The sequence below is a fragment of the Polypterus senegalus genome, chromosome 2 (assembly GCF_016835505.1).
Source record: "Polypterus senegalus isolate Bchr_013 chromosome 2, ASM1683550v1, whole genome shotgun sequence".
Taxonomy (NCBI): Eukaryota; Metazoa; Chordata; class Cladistia; order Polypteriformes; family Polypteridae; genus Polypterus; species Polypterus senegalus.
Genome location: NC_053155.1, coordinates 123,017,672 through 123,039,675, shown reverse-complemented (window position 1 = coordinate 123,039,675; position 22,004 = coordinate 123,017,672). Strand labels below are relative to the sequence as shown.

Genomic DNA, 22,004 nt, shown 5'->3' with positions numbered 1-22,004 from the left:
TTAATACACTTTTCTTTTTATGAATCACAATGAAGGTGGATTTTTGTCTAAACGACCAGTGAATCGGGGGGCAGTTTTCACACGTCCCTCTAGCACCTGCACCCAATCATCTCTGCAGTCATTCGAAGCACACCTCATTGCAACATACAGAACATAGCTGGATGTTTGGATCGGGGATGAATGCCAGTGAAACACGATTCCAATCTCAGTCATTCTTACAACTGATGCCGTATTCAGGGCATGTTATCATGGTAGTCCGCCCAGTTGTATGGAGCTGGATCAAGTGTACTTGTGTGTTCATGTTTACTTAATTTCACTAAATTCGTCAAGTGTGTTGCTCACATCGAATTATCCCGAGCATCCTGGCTCCAACCAAAGATTATTAAATAGTTGGAAAAGCCCAAGAAAAATTGAAAGACCATTTATTTGAATGTGAAACATGATGTGGTTAAGGACAGGAAAACAGCTTTGTTAAAGAGTATTTAATGAAGGGCAACATTTTATTAGCAGTTGTTTAATTGACTAATTTTATTAAATGAAATTTGATGCATTTCAATGTTATTTGAACAAAAAATTGGAAAATGTTTGGGGGTCAGGTAAAAAGATTTTCATTTAAGTCATAGTAATTAGGTATATGCCTTACAAAAGGATTTTTAGGAACAGATTAGTTTTGTAAAGTGGGCAAAGTCTGCACAAGAGTATTTCAATCAATGAACTGCTTTTCTTTCATTGACTATTTTTAATTGTATTTTCTCCTATTATTACAGTACAGTAATAATTGCTTTTAATCCACAATTTTCAAATAAGTGACTAGTGAAATCAATAGACTACATTGTAGAATAGTCTGGATATACAGTATGTATCCTGGGAAATGTTTTACATTTTTTTTTACATAAAATATCAATTGTAATCAGCTGTAATCTACAAAAAAAAATATTTTGATGTTAGATGCAATGACATTTATCACATACGATTATTCTAAAATCTGAAAAATTGTGAAATTCCAACATGTCTCAATATGTGCAGTATTTGAAACTATGATAACTGTTACATTAATCCAAAACAATTCACAGCAACCACAGTTTTAGAATCTTCGGTATGAATGTGAGTCACCTCTCTGTTTACCTCACACAACTAATCAGTAAGTGTTGAGAAACTACTGCCATTGCCCTATTTAAAGAGAAGAAGGGAATGCGGTGTAGTTTTTAATTGCTGGTCAAAATGATGAGTTTAAAAGTAAAGTATCTGCTTTTTTCGGTTATGGTTGCTTTCATGTGCACAGCTTTTTCGTTTTCATCTCCAGTTCCTCCAGATGTTAAAATTAACCAAGATGCTCAACAGCTTGCAGAGGTCTGTTTTCTGTTTAAATCTAAAATTTTTATCTTTTAAAAATGTAACATTACTTTTTTTTAGACTCTGTTTTTTCAGTGTGTTATAGATGCAGAAAATACTGTTGATTATGCCACTATATAAAATTACTTCAAACATAAAGAAATTCTTCTGAGAGAAATCTATTTATCATTACTTTTCTTAAAACTTCTTAAAATATAGCAAGTGTAAGTAATTAAAACAAAAATTACAATAGAAATGTTGGTAAGTCTTTGATCCGTACTGATACATTTCATTATTTGCAGAGTTACTTAAAACAATACTATAACATGTCTTCCGTAAAAGCCAGAAGCAAGAATGGTAACTCAGTCTCAGAGAAAGTGAAAGAGATGCAGAGGTTCTTGGGACTAAATGTTACAGGAACACTAGATTCGGAAACATTAGCCATGATGAAGAAGCCAAGGTGTGGGATTCCAGATGTTGCAAAATACAGCACATTCACATCAAAACCCAAATGGCCAACTAATAAAATAACATACAGGTACGTATTTTCTTTAACGTTGTGTACCAAAATATGAAGAAGCATTCTGCTAAACATGCAATTTTATAAAAACCTCAGATCAAAAAGTGATCAAATTTACTAAACATAATACTTTATGTAAGTTATGTAATTCTTTTCATATTTGTGTAAGTAATCATTTATTTCTGTAATTGCCATGTTCTTATTAGACACTAGAACCATAATGATAATTTTTTTCAGTATACACTGTGCTCTTTCTCTTAATGATATTGAACTCAATTCATATTGTATCTGAAGCAGCTAGGAAAGAGCAACAACAAACCATGACTGCAGCTCTGTAGAGCATAGAATTGCATTAAGTCATGCGCCAGTCTCAGCTAGTACAGTATATGAAAGGTTGACATTTTATTAAATGCTAGTTCCAAATGTGATGATCTGTGAAGCAAATCTAATATCTTAAGATGAAGCACTGTTGTTATGGTAAAAATAGTTACTCACTCCATTCTAAGCTTAATAACGTTTGTTCATGGTTAATTAGCCGGAAGGACGCCACCCTTCCATTTAAGTTTGAAGTACACATTACACTTTTAATGTTATTAATTAAGCTGTCATTGTTCTTAAAAAATTATTGTTGCATGGTGAAAAACTATAAGGTGTGTTGCTACTGTGTACAGAGGGGGCAGTGGCATAATTCTTCTAGAATATACAGTATTGCAGTTAATCAAAGTTTCTCTAGGAAATGAATCTCCAAATTCATAGACACATCGTAAAGTCCTATGCCTTTAGTTTCTCTTATTAATTTTGCCAGTAGAAGATTCACCCAGGTTCTTACGTCAGTAAGGTGATAGCACACTGTCAGGGTCAAATCATTCCTTTATTGTCCTCTTCTTTTACCAACAGAATAGTAAACTACACACCTGACATGAGTCCCGTGGATGTGGATAATTCCATAGCGATGGCCTTCAAAGTATGGAGTGATGTCTCACCTCTGACTTTTACAAAAGTAAACAGTGGTACTGCAGACATCATGATTTCATTTGCTTCAAAAGGTAATGTGTTCATAGTCATCAACTAGAGACAAGGTGCAAAATACCAGTGGTCTTAATTATAAATTTAAAAGTAATCTGTGGTGTTATAATTCTAGGGATAATATTGTGGCAGCAAAAAGACAATTCTACACTGGCTGGGCAGCTGTCTGTCAGCTTTTCCAGATAGAATGGGCTAGATGCTTAAGAGGCAGCAGACCATCCTGCTGGAAAGGGGAACACAATCTTTGACAACCCTCAAGAGGATTTGAGAAAAAGGAGTTGAGACTTTAGTAGGAAACTATTAAAAAGGCTAGTCTTGGTCTCAGTAATGTGAGTGTGAGGGCAGATGGCAGATGGTGGTGGTGATTTCTCATTCCATGAAATTGACAGTTCTTGCATTTCTGGGGAACAAAATATAAGGATTGCCATCTTGTTCAAACTTCTTTCGTCCTTTTGGAAACATTTCCCTTGGCTCCTACAAACTGAAAAGGAAAGTAATCTTTTTCATTAAAGATTTAAAGTATATTCTTAGAGTACAGTGTTTCTGTTTACCAGTAATTAGGCTGAACCGCCATTCAGTGTGAACCTCAGTTCTTCCATCTCTGTGCTCACTGCGATATACTCACATATAAACTGAAGAAAAGACCATTGTTAGGGGGTTTCACTTAGTGTTACCCTCAAAAGCAGATGCTTCTGCCTTCTATGACTAGTGTCGTAGTGCTAGTCAGCGGAAGGTAGTGTTGTAGCAGATTGGTTTATGGCACACACTTGCATTAATCCACATGAAGATATAGCCATTTTAATGTTACAGCAACATTTTTCTTTATGTAACTGTCAAAAAATGTCATCTGTTCTGCGCGATGCTGGTGAGGAGTACCAAAGCGGTGAGTCTTTTGTTTGCAGTCTGCACGTCTGTATATTATGTGATTCATCTACATAAGATATGCATATCCTAAATGATAGCATTCTCCATAGTTCCATAGTACCAGAGGAAGATTTCATTGTTCATCCAAAACTGGAGCACTGACATGACCACTTGATTCCCACAGGGTTTTTTGTAAACTATGTAGTAGGTACTACAATATACTACAATGAAATCATATGTTGTTACATATTTCTCTAAGTGCTCTGAGTTTGTGCTCAGTAAAGAGCACTATACGAAAATGAACTGAATATTTCACTAACTAATGTTACAATAATACAGTCATCAGTTATCATACCTGCCCCTTCCTGCTACTTCAAATCATTTCAAGAAAGTAGAATTTAATTCAGTTAGCTGCTTGTTAGCATTAAAACTTAGGAATTGCACAACTTGCTTATTGTATATTAAGCTGCATGACAAAGGATAAAATGCATAACTTTTTTTATAGTTGACAATCTTAACAAGTTTTATACTCTGAATTTTGGTTTGAGTCACGCTGGCCCCAACAGTATGTCAAGTACACAATGTAAACAAAGAAAAATTAAATACAAATAACTCAGCCTCTGCTGCATGCTAAACACAATTCTTGTTTATCATTGTAACAGTGCGATATGTCCTTTTCACTAGCACAAATTGCAGCTCTGTGTCACAGAGTCCTTTGACTTTTCAAACTTGTCAACATCCATCCATCCATTATCCAACCCGCTATATCCTAACTACAGGGTCACGGGGGTCTGCTGGAGCCAATCCCAGCCAACACAGGGCACAAGGCAGGAAACAAACCCCGGGCAGGGTGCCAGCCCATCACAAGGCACACACACTCACACACCAAGCACACACTGGGGACAATTTATGATCGCCAATTCACCTAACTGTGACTGGACTGTGGGAGGAAACCAGAGTACCCACAGGAAACCCACGCAGACACGGGGAGAACAAGCAAACTCCATGCAGGGAGGACCCGGGAAGTGAACCCGGGTATCCTAACTGCGAGGCAGCAGTGCTACCCACTGTGCCACTGTGCCACCCACTTGTCAACATTCTGACTCCCATTTAAGTTCTGACACTCTTAAAATCCTATCTTATAAAATCTGCCTCCTTTCCACAAACATCTTAAATCACATTCTCACACTCAACTGCCCCTAGAAAAGCAGGTGAAACAAGTTAAATGGACCTAGGGTGGGGCTGATAACATCACTACACTGTCTTTTATTGCTGCCTTGGCTGAAATTTACTACGTTAGTGAAAGGCTTCTTGTTTATTGCTCCAATGTTAATATCCTCCCCACAGTTTGCCAAATTGAGTGATGCTGCAAGACAAGCTAAAGACACGTTCTGTTAACCTGCATCTCTCTAAACTTGTCACAAGCTCACATTGGCTGTTGATGGTTATTATGTTGTTTTTACTTGTGATACATTAGAACACTACTGTATATGCTCTCAACATTTTCTAGTTAATTGTTTAGATTTCTAGATTATTTAGTAGCATGACAAAATACAAAGCAGTAATTGGGTGCATAATTTGAACCCAGCATGCTTCAAGGAGCAGTAGTAACCACAGTGCTACATTGCTGTCCATTGAGATTTGTAAAGAAAATTTGATAATTGAATATATATTCAGTCTCTGAAAGAATATCCACTGACACCAAAAACTAAGAAAATAAAAGTGTTGCTTTAGGAAATACACAGCCTGGAAATGAGCAGTAAAAACAACAAGAAAAAAAAATTAGAAGGTCAAATGTGATAATAAACCAAGCTGCTCTAAAAAGGATATATATTCTGCCTTAGTGACAGTCAAAGATGTCATTCTAAAGTGTTATTATCTATGCCTGATAAAAGAATGGTAACATCAAAGTTTAGAGGGACCAGCCTAGTAACTCCATCCATCCATCCATTATCCAACCACTCCTGGGGATTGTGCATTTGATAACTGTTTCTGAAGAAGGTTATCCTCATTCATGGCACTATAAACAGCAACAACAAAAACATATCACCAGCACTTAAGAGGGTACATTATGACCAGTGGCAGGTGCTCAGAGGAACATACAATACAGATGTACTTAAAACACAGCTTATTTTTATTGTTTGTCAGAACATGGTGACTTTCACCCTTTTGATGGCCCATCTGGAACCCTTGCTCATGCCTTCAGTCCAGGAAGTGGTGTTGGTGGAGATGCACATTTTGATGACGATGAAACTTGGACAACATCTTCCAGAAGTAAGGTTACATTACTTTTTTGTATGTCTTTATGTGTTTAGTTAGTGAAATATTAGAAATGTTAGAGAGAAAGTAGCCTTTTCCCCCAATATAAATGCTTATTCTAAAATGTTATTGATTAGATCCTGCCAGGTTTTAAAAGTTTTGAACAGATCCTCTAAGTAAGAATTTGATTTTTTCCAACTTCAAATAGTATATAACATCAGTTGCCCACTGACTTAAAAGAGGTAGGTTAGAATTCTTCCAGTTGAGCAAGATAAGTCTACATGCTAATAGTGAAGTAAACAGTTTGTTTGTCCTTCTCCACTTTAAGCCCATCTGGGAGAACACCAAACACAGCTGTTAATGGATTAGGAAAGATTGTGACACCAAGGCTGTCTGATAGGTATTTAAAACTTTTAGTCCAGAATGATGTTAATTTGGTACACGCCCAGAATATGTGGCCTAGTGAAGCTAGGGCTCGATTGCAACATTTGCAGGTTGGATCTTGCCCTGGAAACATTTTGGACAATTGTAAATGAGATAGATGTGCTTCATAAAAGATCTTAAGTTGAATAATTGAATGCTTTGCACATATGGAGGTCGAGTGAATTCTGTGCATGGTTGCCTTCCATTCCGTCTCTAAAATGTTGAGTAAGAGATCCTTTTCCCACTGTGCTCTGGGATCTTTAAAAGGAAGGGATATTAAAATGTTTTTATATACTGAATTATAGAAATGCTGTCTGAGTCTCTAAGACTGATCAATATCTCTTCTGGAACAGAAATAGGTGGGAGGTCAGGAAAACCGGGCAGATTTCATTTAGCAAAGTTTCTAATTTAGAGATATTGGAAAAATTGTGTTGATGGGAGATTAAATTTGGAGTGTAATTGTTCATAGGATACAAAGACATTATTTATATACAAATCTCTAAATGATTTAATCCCATACATTTTCCAAACATTAAAAACTCTGTACGTTCGAGAGGGTGGAAAAAGGTGGTTATCATGTAGAGGTGCCACAGATTAAATATTCTCTAACTTAAAGTGTTTCATACATTGGTTCCATATGCTTAGTGAATGAAGGACAACTGGGTTGTTAGAATATTGATGATACCCTGTATTTACTGGGATACAAAGCAAGGAATATAAACAAATGCTGCAGGATTTCATTTCTATTGCAGACCAAGCTATTGTGTGTTCATCTATTTGTTTTAATGTCCGGGTTTTTATAACTTGTATATTTGCTGTCCGGTACTAAAATTGAAAATTAGGTAGAGTCCTGCCACCTTCTGCCTTAGGTCTTTGTAGAGTTACTTTTTGAATGCGTGGATTTTTAGAATTCCAAATAAATTAGGTTATGATTGAATCTAATCGATCTTGACTCAAATTGCTGTACAAATACAATCGAAGGAAGGCCCACAGAGAGAAGTGAGCCATCATTAAGTATTACTACTTTGTGCAGCTAGTAGCACTGAGGAATCCGTTCAGAGTTGCATATTAGTTCTGTAGGGACTACTGGTAATAGGGTCGTATTTCAAGAAATATATAAGTAATACTTTGGAAGCTGGCTGTACAGAGTCTGCTGCTTATCTGTGTCAATGATAAAAGCAAAAGATACCAAGGCAACATGCCAACATTGTTTGGATAGAGGTTGGGAGCATGAATTGCCACACTCACCACACAATGAACCTTCTGGATTGGGACCCGAGTGCATCAGGTGACACCTCAGCACCACATATAGAGTCTTCTACTCTTCTTAAATATTTTGAACAAACATATATACAGGTAAACTATTGCTGGCCAACGTAACATCTTAAAGAAAACACAAAATCTGCCTCTGTTTTACCCAAACTGAAGCAGCAAGTGGCAGACTTGACTGTTGACAATATAAACACTAACACACTCTATAACTAGCCTTAAAAACTCTTAAGTGACAATTTTCTTTTAGAGCCCTCAGTTGCTTGCTACAAAAAAAAAAAATCACTGTAAAAGATTGTAAAAAACAATCAACAATGTATCTATGACTAACACCAATTGTCAATTATATTTTTTAATGACCTGTCATTTGAAAAGTATTAAAGGTATTCTTCTATCAAAATTAATTTAGGGTTTAACTAAGCTTGGGTGTTGGTAAAATCATATTAAAAGGAAACAAATAAAACACTAGTGATATAATAATAATAATGCATTTTATTTATATGCACAGGTATACATTTGATATATTTATTCCTGTAAATTGTTGACCCCATTTTTATAATAGGTTCACATTATTTTTTGCATTATTGCTTCTCTTTTTGAATTCATTTCTAGTAAATTAAATGTTTTCTCCTTCAGAGTTCAATTTGTACCTTGTGGCTGCTCATGAACTTGGCCATTCTTTGGGATTGGACCACTCCAGTAATCCAATAGCTCTGATGTATCCTACTTACAAATATGTAAATACCAATGGATACCAGCTTCCCAAAGATGATGTTGATGGAATACAATCTATATATGGTATGTGTGCCCATTTATTGACGAAATGATTGCAAGCAGATTACAAATCAATAATCATCAATGAGAAATTTGAGCAGAACTGAGCTTGGCTGTTGGAGTAAGTAGGCTCAAAAAGTGGCTGAATGATTGAATACATTATAAAGGCTACAATTAGTCTGGTTCTTTCAGCAAATTATTAAGCATAATGTCTAGAATAAAGTTGAAACAATAATAAGTTAACCAATGTACACAGCAGTAGTATTCCATAATCACAATCACCTTTACCTGTCTGGTTTCCATTTCATTTAAGTTGGGAAGCCATTTGTTTAGACTTTATGCATACAAAATAGCAGTCTACTTTTTTTCTTTTTTTTTTTAAATATGACATAGTTTTTAGTGTATTTTATGTTTAGTTTTGGGTTTTCAGAAAAAAGGCATTTTGCAGAAGTGGCACACATGAAACTTCAATAGAATCAAAATCATTAAAGCCTGATTTTGTTTTGTGTGTACACTTTTTTATTAGATAGATGTCACAAATGAGCTCTTTGGGACGTTAGTGTTCTTAATTTATTTATTTTGCCCTGTTATTAATTTGTAAAGGTTATTGTTATTTTTTATCAATATGTGACAACAGATTTTTTCATGGCTGCTGAACAGTTGCCTGCAATAACGTTTGTTATGAATCACATGACATGAGATGCTATTTAGGATGGCAAGACTCATTTTATAATGTGCATATTTGTAGATAAAACCAAGAAAAATCAAATGGGCAGCTAGCAATTTAAACTTAGTTTGTAATTTGGTAATATTAGTAATGATTAGATCACTTTTTCATATTTTTTGGATGTCATTTTGGCTTAGACACTCTATTATTGTATTTCTGCCCTTTGCATTCATGTTTTCTGGCTACACTTTTCTGTGGTCTCTTAGTGCGATTCATTCATGCTTCTGCTTTTTTGGCGATTTTTGATGTGCCATTTTTTCACCTAACCATCATAGTGCACACGTATAATACCAGATAGGACTTTTTAACCTTGTGCACAGGCAAAATTCTTTAAGACCCGGATACAAGGTGCAGAAGACATTGCTTATATTAGGGATTCTGGTCCATACTAACTCAATAACATCACACAGTTCAAGCAGACTTTTAGGCTACATATTTATGTTTCAGTGCTTCTGTTGCATTTCATTCCAAAGGTGATCTACAAGATAGAGATCTGGAGACTTAAGAGGACTCTGGAGTAAACTGAAGTCATTGTCACGTTGATGAAATCAACATAAAATAATGCATATAATGTTTATGAAATGCCACATTTGAAAAACTGTAAACTGTGGAATTAAAAGAGCCTAATTTATACCAAGAAAACATTCCCCATGCCACTACAATACCACCTCCAGCTTGTACCACTGACGCAAGGCAGGATATTTAATTTGAGTCCTGGCCAAAGCACCTGCATGTTGCTGTAGACTATGAGATGTCAGATGGGGTAAAAGATTTCCAGTCTTCGATTGTTCAGATTTGATGAACATATGCCAGTGATAGTTTTAGCTGACAGGAGTGGAGCTCAGCATGGCCTTCTTCTGCTGTGGTCTATCAGCAAGTTCTCCTTACCACTGTTATAAAGACCTTTAATATTGTGACATTTCCATTAGCTTGACTGGCCTCTGCCTAAATAAAGTTTTTTTGTCTACAGAAATCCCATTAACTGGATGTTATTTTTTACTGCATAATTCTCACCAGACTCTACAGATTTTTCTGTAAATTCCAGGAGTACAGAGGACCAACACCACATCCTACACCAATAATCCTACCATGGCCCAACTCACTTAAGTCACATGTCTTGTATATTCTAATATTTGGTGAAACAACAACTAAACCTCTTGGCCATGTCTGCATGTTGTAAATGTTCCAAATAAATGGTTCTTCAGAGGAACAGGCTATTTGAATTAATAAGCCGGTGTACCAAATAAAGTGACCACTGGGTACACATTTTAGTTAATTGACAGTAATGCACATAGTTATAATCTGGATCTTTCCAAGTGCCTTTTTGCACACTTTTAAAAGAAAAATACAAACTGCTATTTAAAGTGTTTCCATGTTTGTATCCACAGGGAAGCCCCCAGCAAAACAACTCACAGCTACAGATCAGGAAGAAACAAGTGTGCCGCCTCAACCCAAGACTACCAAAACGCAAGCCACTACACTTTTTCAGTGTAACCCAAACTTGTCTCTAGATGCTGCTGCCTTTTTGAACGATGATGCGTTGTTCTTTAAAGATGGGTAAATCTTCATTTATTCACTTTCAATAATGATTAATATGAGCCACCAGTTGTCTTTGATTCTACAAACTTTGGACTGTGCATTTATTTGTACACTCAGTAATCTAAAACAAATTTTATTTGATTGTTACACCAGGAAATTGTTACTTTTACTTAAGTAAAAATTAAATAGTAGCTATAATAACTCATGAAGAAAATATCAAACAAAATGTCAGAATGCCTTAATAGTACAGTATGTAATTTTTCTTGTGGGGTTTGTATTATTATGTAACACTTGGGAAAATGACCAATAATATTAAATGACAATATTAATAAGTAGTATGATCTTCACATCTTTAATGCTATAATGAGTATTCTGCACAACCTATTAGCAGAAGGGGGGAAATGCAAAATCTGAATTCTATGTGGTTTTACTGGTATAAACCTGATGCAGTGTACAGTATTTTGAAGAAGTGGTGTGCACCACAACAGCCAGAAGTTAAGTTTTAAAGATGAAAAATGTTTTATTCTCAAAGTCTAAATGTGCTAGTTAAATTTAACAAGCTAAATTACTTTTTTAACTTAAAGAAGTTAAATCATCAAAACAATTCTTGTTACTGGAAAGAACATGCAAAAATATTAAAAACCAGTCTTTAACCATTTCAGGCAGGTCTTTCGAAAACACAAAAATGGCAGCCTTACTGTGGCGTCCATCCAAACCAAGTGGACAAGTTTGCCGACAAATATCGATGCTGCTTTTAACTGGTCTGGAAGAAAAAGTATTGTTATAATTAAAGGTGAGGCCAAAATACTTAACTTAGATAATTAATAATAATTTATATAATGTGGGTAAGTGGGGAGGTTACCACTTATTTCACATATCTCCAGTATTTTTGGTTCAAATCCCATTCCTGCTTGTGGTCTAGGTGGAGTCTGAAAGTTCCCTCATGTCTGAATGGGTTTTCTTCCCACATCCTCAAGATATGTAGTATGATACTTTACTTGGTTTGTGTGTGTACGAAGTGGGCTGTGTGATGGGCTGATGGCAAGTCCTGGATTGGCTTCTGGCCTTTGCCCAGAGTTCCTGGTATAGTATTTAGTCTCATATGTCCCTGAATTACTTTAACTAACTAGTTAGAAAATATTGTATATGTTATATAATGTGCCATTTTAATAAAATACCAACCTACATTTTTGATTCTCTCCTGATGGGACTGCATTCTATAAACTAAAGATGGGTGGTAGGGAGTAGGGCACACATTATATATATAATGTATATATATATATATATATATATATATATATATATACACATTTGTGTTGCCTACCATCTCCTGTCCTCAGATGCTACTTTGGTATCAGCAGCTTCTCTGTTTAAAGTGGCCAAAATTCCATTCCTAAATAACAATAAATAGTAAAACTAGGCTAAGTTTGCATAATCTGTAAGATCCATCTATATGTACCATCCAATGTCACTGCACCCACTGTGGCTGCTGTAATTGCAGTATTAATATTTGTGTGTTCCTTGAGATATATTTAATTAGGAAATACTGTATAATGGTGCCCATTAGCTCCAATACTGAGACCAGGGGTTGTAAGGTACTCTATTTTCTATTTTAAATATTTTTTAGATACAGTGCTTTCTAACAATACCTTATTTTCACTTTAGAGGTGTGCTAAATGAAGTATCATATTTATAAACTGTGGCCTGTAGAGGGCATTTTAGAACCCCATACACTAGACACAACTACACAACACACAAGTCCCAGGTTCAAATGACTAACTTTACTGAAAAATACTTTTCACAGGGTCTTTAGACAAACAGTTCTCCTTCTTCTTTACTATTTCCTTTCTTTTGTACTTTTCTGTCTTCTCCACCCCTCCCAAATGAGCTTTACCTCACTCCACTCCTGACTCTGACATATGTGGGGAAGGTGAAGGGTTCTCTTTTAACCTAATCCAGGGAGTACTTCCAGCACTGTGACCAGAAAGCTCCCACTGAAAGGGAGGCATGCCCCCACCAGCTCCCTCTAATGGCTCCCAAGGAACCCAACAGGGCTGCCCACCAGAACTATAACTCCCATGCATCCCTGAAGGTATCCAAATGGGAGCAAAACCAGAGGGATGCTGCCACCTACTGCCTTGGAAGAGTATACGGCTGCCTCCCTCTTTCCTTCTGCTGTAATGGCCTCCCACCCTGGAATAATACCAACAACGAGCCCAGACAAGATGCCCATCCATCCACATCCACCTCAATAAATGAATGTATTCACTAATTTAAGTCAATTATAAACTGGAAGGTTATGTAACTCAGGTAGATACAATACCTGGAGTAAAAATGGGAGCATCATCATTTAGAAAAATAGAACTTTATTTGTCCCCAAGAGGAAATTATGGTTTTTTACAGAAGCTCAATAAACAAATATACACAAGAATTACTGAAAAGAAAGTGGTGCAGTATTATGCATAGCTGTGTTGCAACTCCATGAACTTTGGTTAAATTCTTTGTCTCCTCATGGTGTGTGAAGTTTGCAAGTTTCCTGATGTTTATGTGCATTTTCTCTGGGTATTTCAGCTTATTTTCAAATCCTGAAATCACATACGATTAGCTACTTCCATTCATCTATTGTATATCTTGGATGATCCAGTGCTGACTCACCATAGTCTCAGTCTAGTCCTCCTTGATCACTGGGCACAATGCAGGAACCACCCCTGGATGGTGAAGCTCTTTTAATTTGAATATCCCAATGGCAGGTGTGTGGGTGTATCCAAATGTGCCCTGCAGTGGATTGCCTTAACATTCAGGATTGGCTCCTACCAATACACAAAGACTGGAAAATTGATCATATAACCAAAAAAGGCAATTTACACTAAATTGTGTTTTATTTCATTTTCATACAGATACCAAAACTACAAAATTGTATACAGTATTGATGGACTAAATAGCCTTCTTGTTTGTCATATTTGTTATGTAAAGTATATTTCAATGAGCACCCTTTGTTTACTATAAGCAACTAAACTTCTCATCTGAAAACTTAAACACTGTGCAGCACAACCTTCAGTTTGGACTATGCTGCTGAATTTTAATATTATACAAAATTATTGTCTGTTATACTTTCATCGTTATCACTCTTTAATTTAATATTGTTCTTTATCAGTATGCTGCTGCTGGTGTATGTGAATTTCCCCTTGGGATTAATAAAGTATCTATCTATCTATCCATCTAATTGTCAATTTTTTGGACATGCTGTTGCAGGCTAGGGCTCCATACAACTGCATCATAAAAAGAATTACGCATGCCATTATTTCTTTAGCTCAGTAGGTGGCAGTAATGTAGGTCTGTCCGCTGGAAGAAACACTAGTGTGCAGACTGTTTTCTTACTTACAGTGATCTGGGTTCACATGACAATAAAATACTTCTTGATATTTACCTTTTTTGGGATGTTTTAGTAAGTAAAAGTGTACAGTATAGCTCTACAAAACTCACAATTATCAACTGGGATTATTTTGTAGAATTGCTATGGTTAAGGTAGTTACAATATGTGCTTTTATTTTTTATTTTATTTTTTTGTTCTTTATTTCGCCTTATACAATTTCTTGTATTAGGAATTTGTTAGTTTTTGCATACCCCTTGGGGTCAGAGCGCAGGGTCAGCCATTGTACAGCGCCCCTGGAGCAATTGCACGTTAAGGGAGTAGGAGTAGGGAGTAGCAGAGTAGGATCTCTTTTGGCAGTGACAGGGATTTGAACCGCCAACCTTCGGGATACCAGTACAGATCCTTAGCCTCAGAGCCACCACTCCGTCCTTATATTTTAGTATAAGTCTTGAATAAAATTCATCATTAGCAGGTAATAATAGTCATTAAGCAAGTAAGAAACATAAATGAACTGATGGATTTTATGAAGCAGCTCTTATTGATAACAATTATTTTTTGCTAATGATATAGGCCAAGACATCTGGATAATTGACAATTTAGGAAGAGTCTTTAAATATCCTCTGAATGTTTTGTCACTTGGATTTCCAAACAACTCACCCAAAATTGATGCTGCTGTTAATATTGAACACATGAAAAAAATACTGTTTTTCACTGGAGACAGCTATTACAGGTAAAATGGCACTTAAAATATGTATTTGTTTGTTTTATTTTTCTTAATTTCAGATAGGTTCATAGAATGGTAATAAAGTTTGTATGCCTTGTGCAAAATCACAGGAACACTGAGAGAACACACACGGTTTAGAAGATCATTAAAATTCAAGCTTATCTAAATATCCAAGGTTATCGTAATTGTAAAGTCATGAGTACAGTGAAGTTCTAACATGCATGTATAAATTATATGAGGCATGTCTCCACTCTCTGATAGATTGGACAGAAATGTGCCTGTATGTTTGCTCAAAGTGTCATTTACTATAATCTCAGTGACCACTTGAAGCAAGAATGATGGCCATCAAGGTTACATATGATACCTTAGATGGCTGATCCTTGAGCCACAGGGCTTGGAAACAGGTGGCAAGATTTTCAGTTTGAGATGGATTCCACAAATCTGATTTCTCCACCCTCACTTTCTCTCAACATCTTTTTTCCACCTTAAAATGAAGTGTATTTAGTTGCACATCCCATAGACAGGCATGCTTAAAAATTCAACATTAGTTGACTGGGGGTGGGTGTGTGTGTTATCCTGACTCCTGTCTGGTTCAGGGCTGGTTTCAACTCTGCATTCTCTGCTGCTGGGAGAGCCTCTGGTTTCCTATGATTCTGAATAGGCTTATGCTGGTTAGAAGATATGTGGATAGACAAAAAAAATATCTGCTAGATTTTACTTTGCAGGGGAATGAAAATCTGTATTATATGAAAATAGCAATAATAAAACATACTCAACAAGGATCAATCAGGTTTTTCCATACAATATGGTAATCTTTCTTTATCTCAGGTCTTTTTTGAAGTTTTTAGAACAGTCTTCAGTGCTTCACCTTTACTTCCTGCTTTCTACTTTCCATCACATTAGGGGAAAAAAGTAGAATGATTATTAATTAATCACAGTATGAAAAGAAGATAATAAGTTGCATATCTGATGCAATTTTTAAATATTATTGTATTGTACTGCTATTCAAATAATAAATATGAGTTTTAAAAGAAGTAAGGATACAAAAAAAATTTGTAAAATACATAAATTGTTCAAATTCAAAATAATGCTTTGGGAGATCATCCTAGGACTAGGAAAGGTAAATTATAAGACCCTTTGGTATTTTGCATAGTTACTGCAAAATAGGTATATCTACTATATAACCAAAATCTCCTCTGAGCATTCAGATTGGTCAGTTTGGCTTTTGTGACATGATCGAAAGAGGAAGTAAGAGTGTGGGACACATGAAGAGAAGCTTGCAGGGAGTCACCTTCAAAGATGGGAGTATAAAAGCAAACAGGAGGCAATTAAGGCACCTTGAAATGTTATCACAGTTAGATTATAAGAATTAGAAGACATAGATTATAATTATAAGAATAGATTATAATATACATATATACAGTTGATTATAAAAATGCTATATATATAAACATACACATAAAGACACACATTATATACAATTAAACTGTTTTCATAAATGAACACTGCAAGGTCATTTAATTGAAAATCCCAGAGCTGACTATTTCAATAAATATTTGTAATACATTTTTTTATTCCCTAGCTTCAATGCAAGGACAAAACAAATGAACTATGGTAACAAGATTTTGGTGGATTTCCCTGGAATTGGATCCAAAGTGGACTCCGCCTTCCAATTGGATGGTAAGAATGGCTTATCTTTTTACTATGCAAAGCTAAAATATGAATCATTTGATAAATTAATATGATTATTACCTCTAAATATGATGAACCCAAATAATGACCCAACTAGTGAAATTACAGAAATGTTTGTAAACTTGCCCGAACTTTGTGAAGTGTATTGATGTCAATGGAAAAGGAGGAACTGAACTAATTTTTGAGTGTATTATAATAGTGCAATGGTCTTTTAAGTGTCCCTGGGGGCTAGGGAAAAGTCTGCCAACAATTCTGGATTGATTATTGGGACCAAATATGCAATCTGAGCTGTGAGGCAGCAGTGCTAAGCACTGCACCACCATGCCTCAAACAAAAGATACAGACAGAACAAATACTACAAATAAACTACAGCAAACAGACACAAACTAGCAATAAGTAAATACAATATATATCATTGTGCTGAGAGCGCCAATCTTGGGGCACACTTTAGCTGTGCCCTGAAACCTGGCTGTGGGAATGCCTCATTCCATTGTTTGAAGTCATGGCCCACTCACAGTCTTTTTTGGGAAAGTCTTTTTTGTATGGGACATAGCTAATTTTCATGACTAATCAGCCATGCAACACTAGCACAAATAGATCAGTGTAATATATCCATTGGCAACTCTAGTAACACTGCAGGTTTTTTGTATATTTCTTTAAATGCATGCAGAATTGAAACCTGTTAGTGTTTCTCATTCTTTGAGGCTTCTGGACACATTTTTACCATTTTAAGTTCAACCAAGACCCACATATGCAATCAAAGAGATCAGGGGAAAGAACAAGAGTGGTTACAGAAGGAGAAAAATATCGCACAGCACTGTTTGGTAGATGGCTGTTAGTTGCTGAAACAGCATTTCTTTTTCCTTATGTGCTTGCGAAAAAACTGATGGCCAAGTTGTCAACAATCTTTCAGTACGCATGCGTTAAAGATCTGAACATAGCTGCTAGAGCTTTGTGTTGTCATGTTGGCCTCACAAAGCATCATGGGGAGCTTGGAAAATTATATCAACAAATTCTTGCCTAAGATAGCCGTACAGTTAATTTCCAGAAAAATATTCTGTGAACAAGGTCACCAGTGAACACAGCATATTTATAGCAAAAAATGCTTTGCAAAAATTCACCAATCAACAGAAGTAATCAATGGATTCCTTGGTCTTCAAACCCTGGCGGCGTCATCTTTAAAACGTTTAACAACTAAGGAACAGACAGAAAGTCTTTGAGCTGACATTTATACCTTTTATCTCATAACATCATGGGCCGTGACCTCTGGTCGTCATAAATAGCAATGTGGCTAGTAGCTGTACAAAAACTAAACTCAAAATGGTGTCAATGTAAGATGTTAAAATATTTTAAACATCATTCAATAATATTGTTTACAATTAAATGTTATCAAAATAAGATTTCATTCTCCTGCAGTGCTGTTTCCTTAAGAGCGTCAACATTTCTGATGATGTTTGCTATGCTGTTACCAGGCAAGGTGACAGAGAATCAAATTTGAAAACAGAGAATTTAGAGGGTTTCTATGCTGACTACACTGTGTAGCAGTAGTTTCAAATGGAAAGGAAATCAGGAGAAGCCACAATGTCAAAAGAACAAGCAAAAGGTTATAACCGTGAAATCATTAAACAAATGAACAAAGCTCTAAATATCTTTAAATTTTATGTTTTCCATTTTTTTCTTTTTTTATTTTTGAATATAGTAGTGGACAGTGGCAGCTGTCCATAGTGTTTATATTATATAGTGCCTTTCACATCTATCTATTATGTAGTGCCTATCATATCTATCGATCTGGTCATTCAGCATGCTCTCATGGTCCTCATCATAGTGCCAATACACATCTTGGCCTGTCCAGACCCATAAAACAAATCCAGGCTAAAATGTATTATACCCTTTCCAATATGCTGCCCAATCAGATACCAGCTTTTCCATTTCTGTTGTGCTCCAAATCTTTAGTCCATGACATCCAATGTCCCCGTATTTTTCCCATAACTTGCCCTATAGCTGTGCACCTGCCACCCACATTTCATATCACACCTGTCTCTAAATTGCTCAAACCTTGACCAACTTGCTCAGTTCCCCATTCTGCCAAAACCCTCTCCATAATGTCTGCACCCCACCTCTGTAATCTTCCAATAATGTGTACTCCCGTCTGTCCTTTAACACATCCATAGCATAAGTCCAATTCAAATCTTATTCTGCCTCTGCTAATAGAGTGCCCAGTCCTTTCTCCCAGTCCTATGCAAGTTTGCCAGGCTTACCTCACCTGGGCACAAATGTACATTGTAAGATCCACAGACCCCAACATGTTAAAACATAACTCACCTCCAACCTGTCTTGTACTACACTCACAGGACCAAGTCCAACCTAAATCTGATTGTCTTTATGATCAGGATACCTATATTTCCTTGAACATAAATTTTGCCCTCCTTCAGGCCTGAAAATTTCTCAGTTACTTTCTGCTCAAACTGAGTTATTTCAATAAAAACATCCCAAGTCACACCACTATGTTACTAATCCCAAACACATTACATCTGATACATGTGCTTAACTGTCTGAAGTGATGGAATTACCAGAGAGCTGGTAAAAAAGGAGCTCCAAGCTCAGCGTTCACAGACACAGTACTTAGTGAGCTCTTTGCTGGAATCTCTCAGCTGCTTTGTTCCTTTGCTCGCCGCTCTCTGCCTCAGAGGCAACTCATATGCCTACCATCCACTGGTCCTGTGAGACTTGTTGGCGACCACACACCCAGGGCAGATGAACTCTAGCAGCCTGGAGACCTGTCTGAAGTACTCAAAGTGCTGTGTCTGCAACATAATGATCACTGAGTGCTTTTATGCCAGCTTCTCTAGGTATTTCTGTCATCCACAGACAGGTCTCAACCACACAAGGAGATTGTCCCTCTCAGGTTCAGACCCAAGTGCGTTACGATATTATTTCCATGGCTCACCACTGTGCTGCAGCACACTGGTTGAAAAACACTGGTCTAGATGACTGCGACTGCTTTCATACCGCTTGCATTTTTCAGAAATATGATTTAGGTCTCATACCCCCGTTCCACAACGCTTCAGTACCGACACTTTGAAACAGCAAACAGAGAAAGCAAAAAAAGGCATTGCTTACACCACATCCAGTTTGTTAGTTTGTGTGTGTAAGCTTGTCCTTGATCACTTGCCTGCTGCTGAATACTTAAATCAGGTCAGTCCAGTCCAAGGTCCTTTTATCTTCTATTTTTCTTAAAGTGAACAATTTATGAAGAGGTGTTTCATTAAACTGTGGTGGGCTGGCATCCTGCCTGGGGCTTGTTCCTGCCTTGTGCCCTGTGTTGGCTGGGATTGGCTCCAGCCGACCCCAATGACCCTGTGTTAGGATATAGCGGGTCGGATAATGATTGTCTGACTGTTTCATTAAAGAAATAACTGAATTTGTTTGATTTTTTTAAGTTCTCCTTGAAGCTGCCATCACCCTAAAGTCACACTCGCTCATCAGTAGTTATGTTAAAGGCAGGTGTGAACTATGAATAGTTGACGTGAACATGAAATAGTGCAGTGACGATTGTCCAATCACATTAGTTTTAAAAAACCTAAAACAATACTAATTTGCTGGTGATAAATGTGGGAGTGTCCAGGGCAGAGAAATCTGAAAACAACCAATTAAAGGGCAGCCTCAGGTCACCTGCTTGCCAGTAGATTAAGGACTTACATACACTCTCATTTGGACACTGCCCTTATATAGGCATTGACACAGAAACGAAAGTCAGAACTAATTTTCAATGAATGTTCATATGCGCTGACACCAGGCACATTGTGCAAATAAACAAATTTAGTTCATGATTATTTCGCATTACCTAACTAAGTAGAGTTTTTAAAATATTTGGAGGGGGGAACAGTGCTCCAGCACCCTGCATTACAAACCACCACTGCTAGTTGAGTATTTAGTTAGCTCTTAATTTTTTATTATCTTTCTGATTGTTCTCGTTATTCTTGCTCTTTTCATTTTTTTATTTTTTGTACTTTAGATTTAGCAATTTCCATTTTTTTGCATTTTTACCATTCTTGACTGTTTAATTAAACAGGTTAAATTTTGCAATGTCTTTGGCCATGGTGTTCCTTTTTTATTTCTTGACGGTAGGTTATTAAACTTGCATTGGCACTGCTGTCACTCCCTATCACTTTGTAAACAATAGTTCTGTAAATAATAGGCCAACTTTGGCAGTTTTTCTTCCCTTTACCAACCCTGGACATGGTGTCAGTCCACTGCAGGTGACATTCATTCCTACTGGGTGAACTTAGAACAGCCAAAGAACCTAAATATTAGGATACAGTATGTGAGGAGAAAACAAGCAGACACATGCAAACTCAACATAGACTCTGTGGACATAGAGTTCAACAGCGCGAACTCTGTAGTTATTACTGAGCGATGCTAGCCAGTGAACCACCATTTCACCCATTCCAAGTAAAGAGAAGTCAAGCAAAATGACATCTATTATTAGCTAGCTATAAAGATTACAATTTGCAAGCTTTTAAAGTAACTCAGGCCCCTTTTTCAGGCAAGATGTAATTACTTTGATTGCATCCATGATGGCTAACACAGTACAACATCCTAGTGCTACATCCATTCCAAACAGACTTGTTCTAAAGTCTCTAACAGGTAAACATAGAATCCATCCAAGTGACAGAAAGACAGAAAGCTCTACCTAGGGTTGATCCATGCATGTTCTTAGTCTAGGTTGCCAGGAACAGCAACTGCTTCTCCAGTTTTTTTCCTCACATAGAACATATTGTGATGGATTAACTGTTGAAAAAAAACAATGGCACAGTTTTCTTTTTTCTAATGATAACATATATTTGCCCTTTCACATCTTTTGTTGAAATATCACAGGAAATTAAAGGTTCTCCCACTCTTTGCCATTACATGCTATGTGTTATTATTGATAAACAATGATAAAAATGTCACTCACTGCACAAGTGCTCCTGTAGAATGAGCTTTCTTTTCTGCATTATTTTATTTTCATCCTGAACATTGACTTTTCAAATGAAAATCTAAACTTTTATTATATTTTTTTTCCAGACTCCTACTATTTTACTAGTGGACCATTACTATTTCAATATGATATAAATAAGAAAAGAGTTATCAGCACACAGAAAATCTCTGCACTGCTTGGATGTCAAACATAAAGAGAACTGCTTTGTTACAGTGATGGTGTCACACAATTCATACTTTTGGAGGATCTACTGTTTAATAATTAGAAAAGCACTTCATGCTGAAATTAAGAAAATAGTACCCTAGATGACAAGCATAAAAGAAAGAAATTTGAAATTAAATGTCAATTGAAATTACCTTTATTATTTCTTGATGAAATTGTTTTTCACCACTAATACTGTATGTCAAGCGATTCTAGAATGTCTATCAAATGGTTCTATAAAATTGTTTTATAATTTGAAATTAAACCTATATAATTTTACCCCACTTGTGTAGCTTTACT

At 36.3% G+C, this 22,004-nt stretch overlaps 1 protein-coding gene across 1 annotated transcript; it reads left to right on the top strand.

Moving 5' to 3' along the window:
* Positions 1–1,192: 1,192 nt before the first annotated feature.
* On the top strand, positions 1,193–21,983 carry LOC120523305 (matrilysin-like). The gene is made up of 10 exons (XM_039744515.1): positions 1,193–1,350; positions 1,635–1,870; positions 2,750–2,898; positions 5,891–6,016; positions 8,330–8,491; positions 10,583–10,751; positions 11,396–11,526; positions 14,677–14,836; positions 16,413–16,510; positions 21,590–21,983. The coding sequence occupies exons 1-10, from the start codon at positions 1,222–1,224 to the stop codon at positions 21,694–21,696; spliced, it is 1,467 nt and encodes a 488-aa protein (XP_039600449.1). The 5' UTR covers positions 1,193–1,221; the 3' UTR covers positions 21,697–21,983.
* Positions 21,984–22,004: the final 21 nt, after the last annotated feature.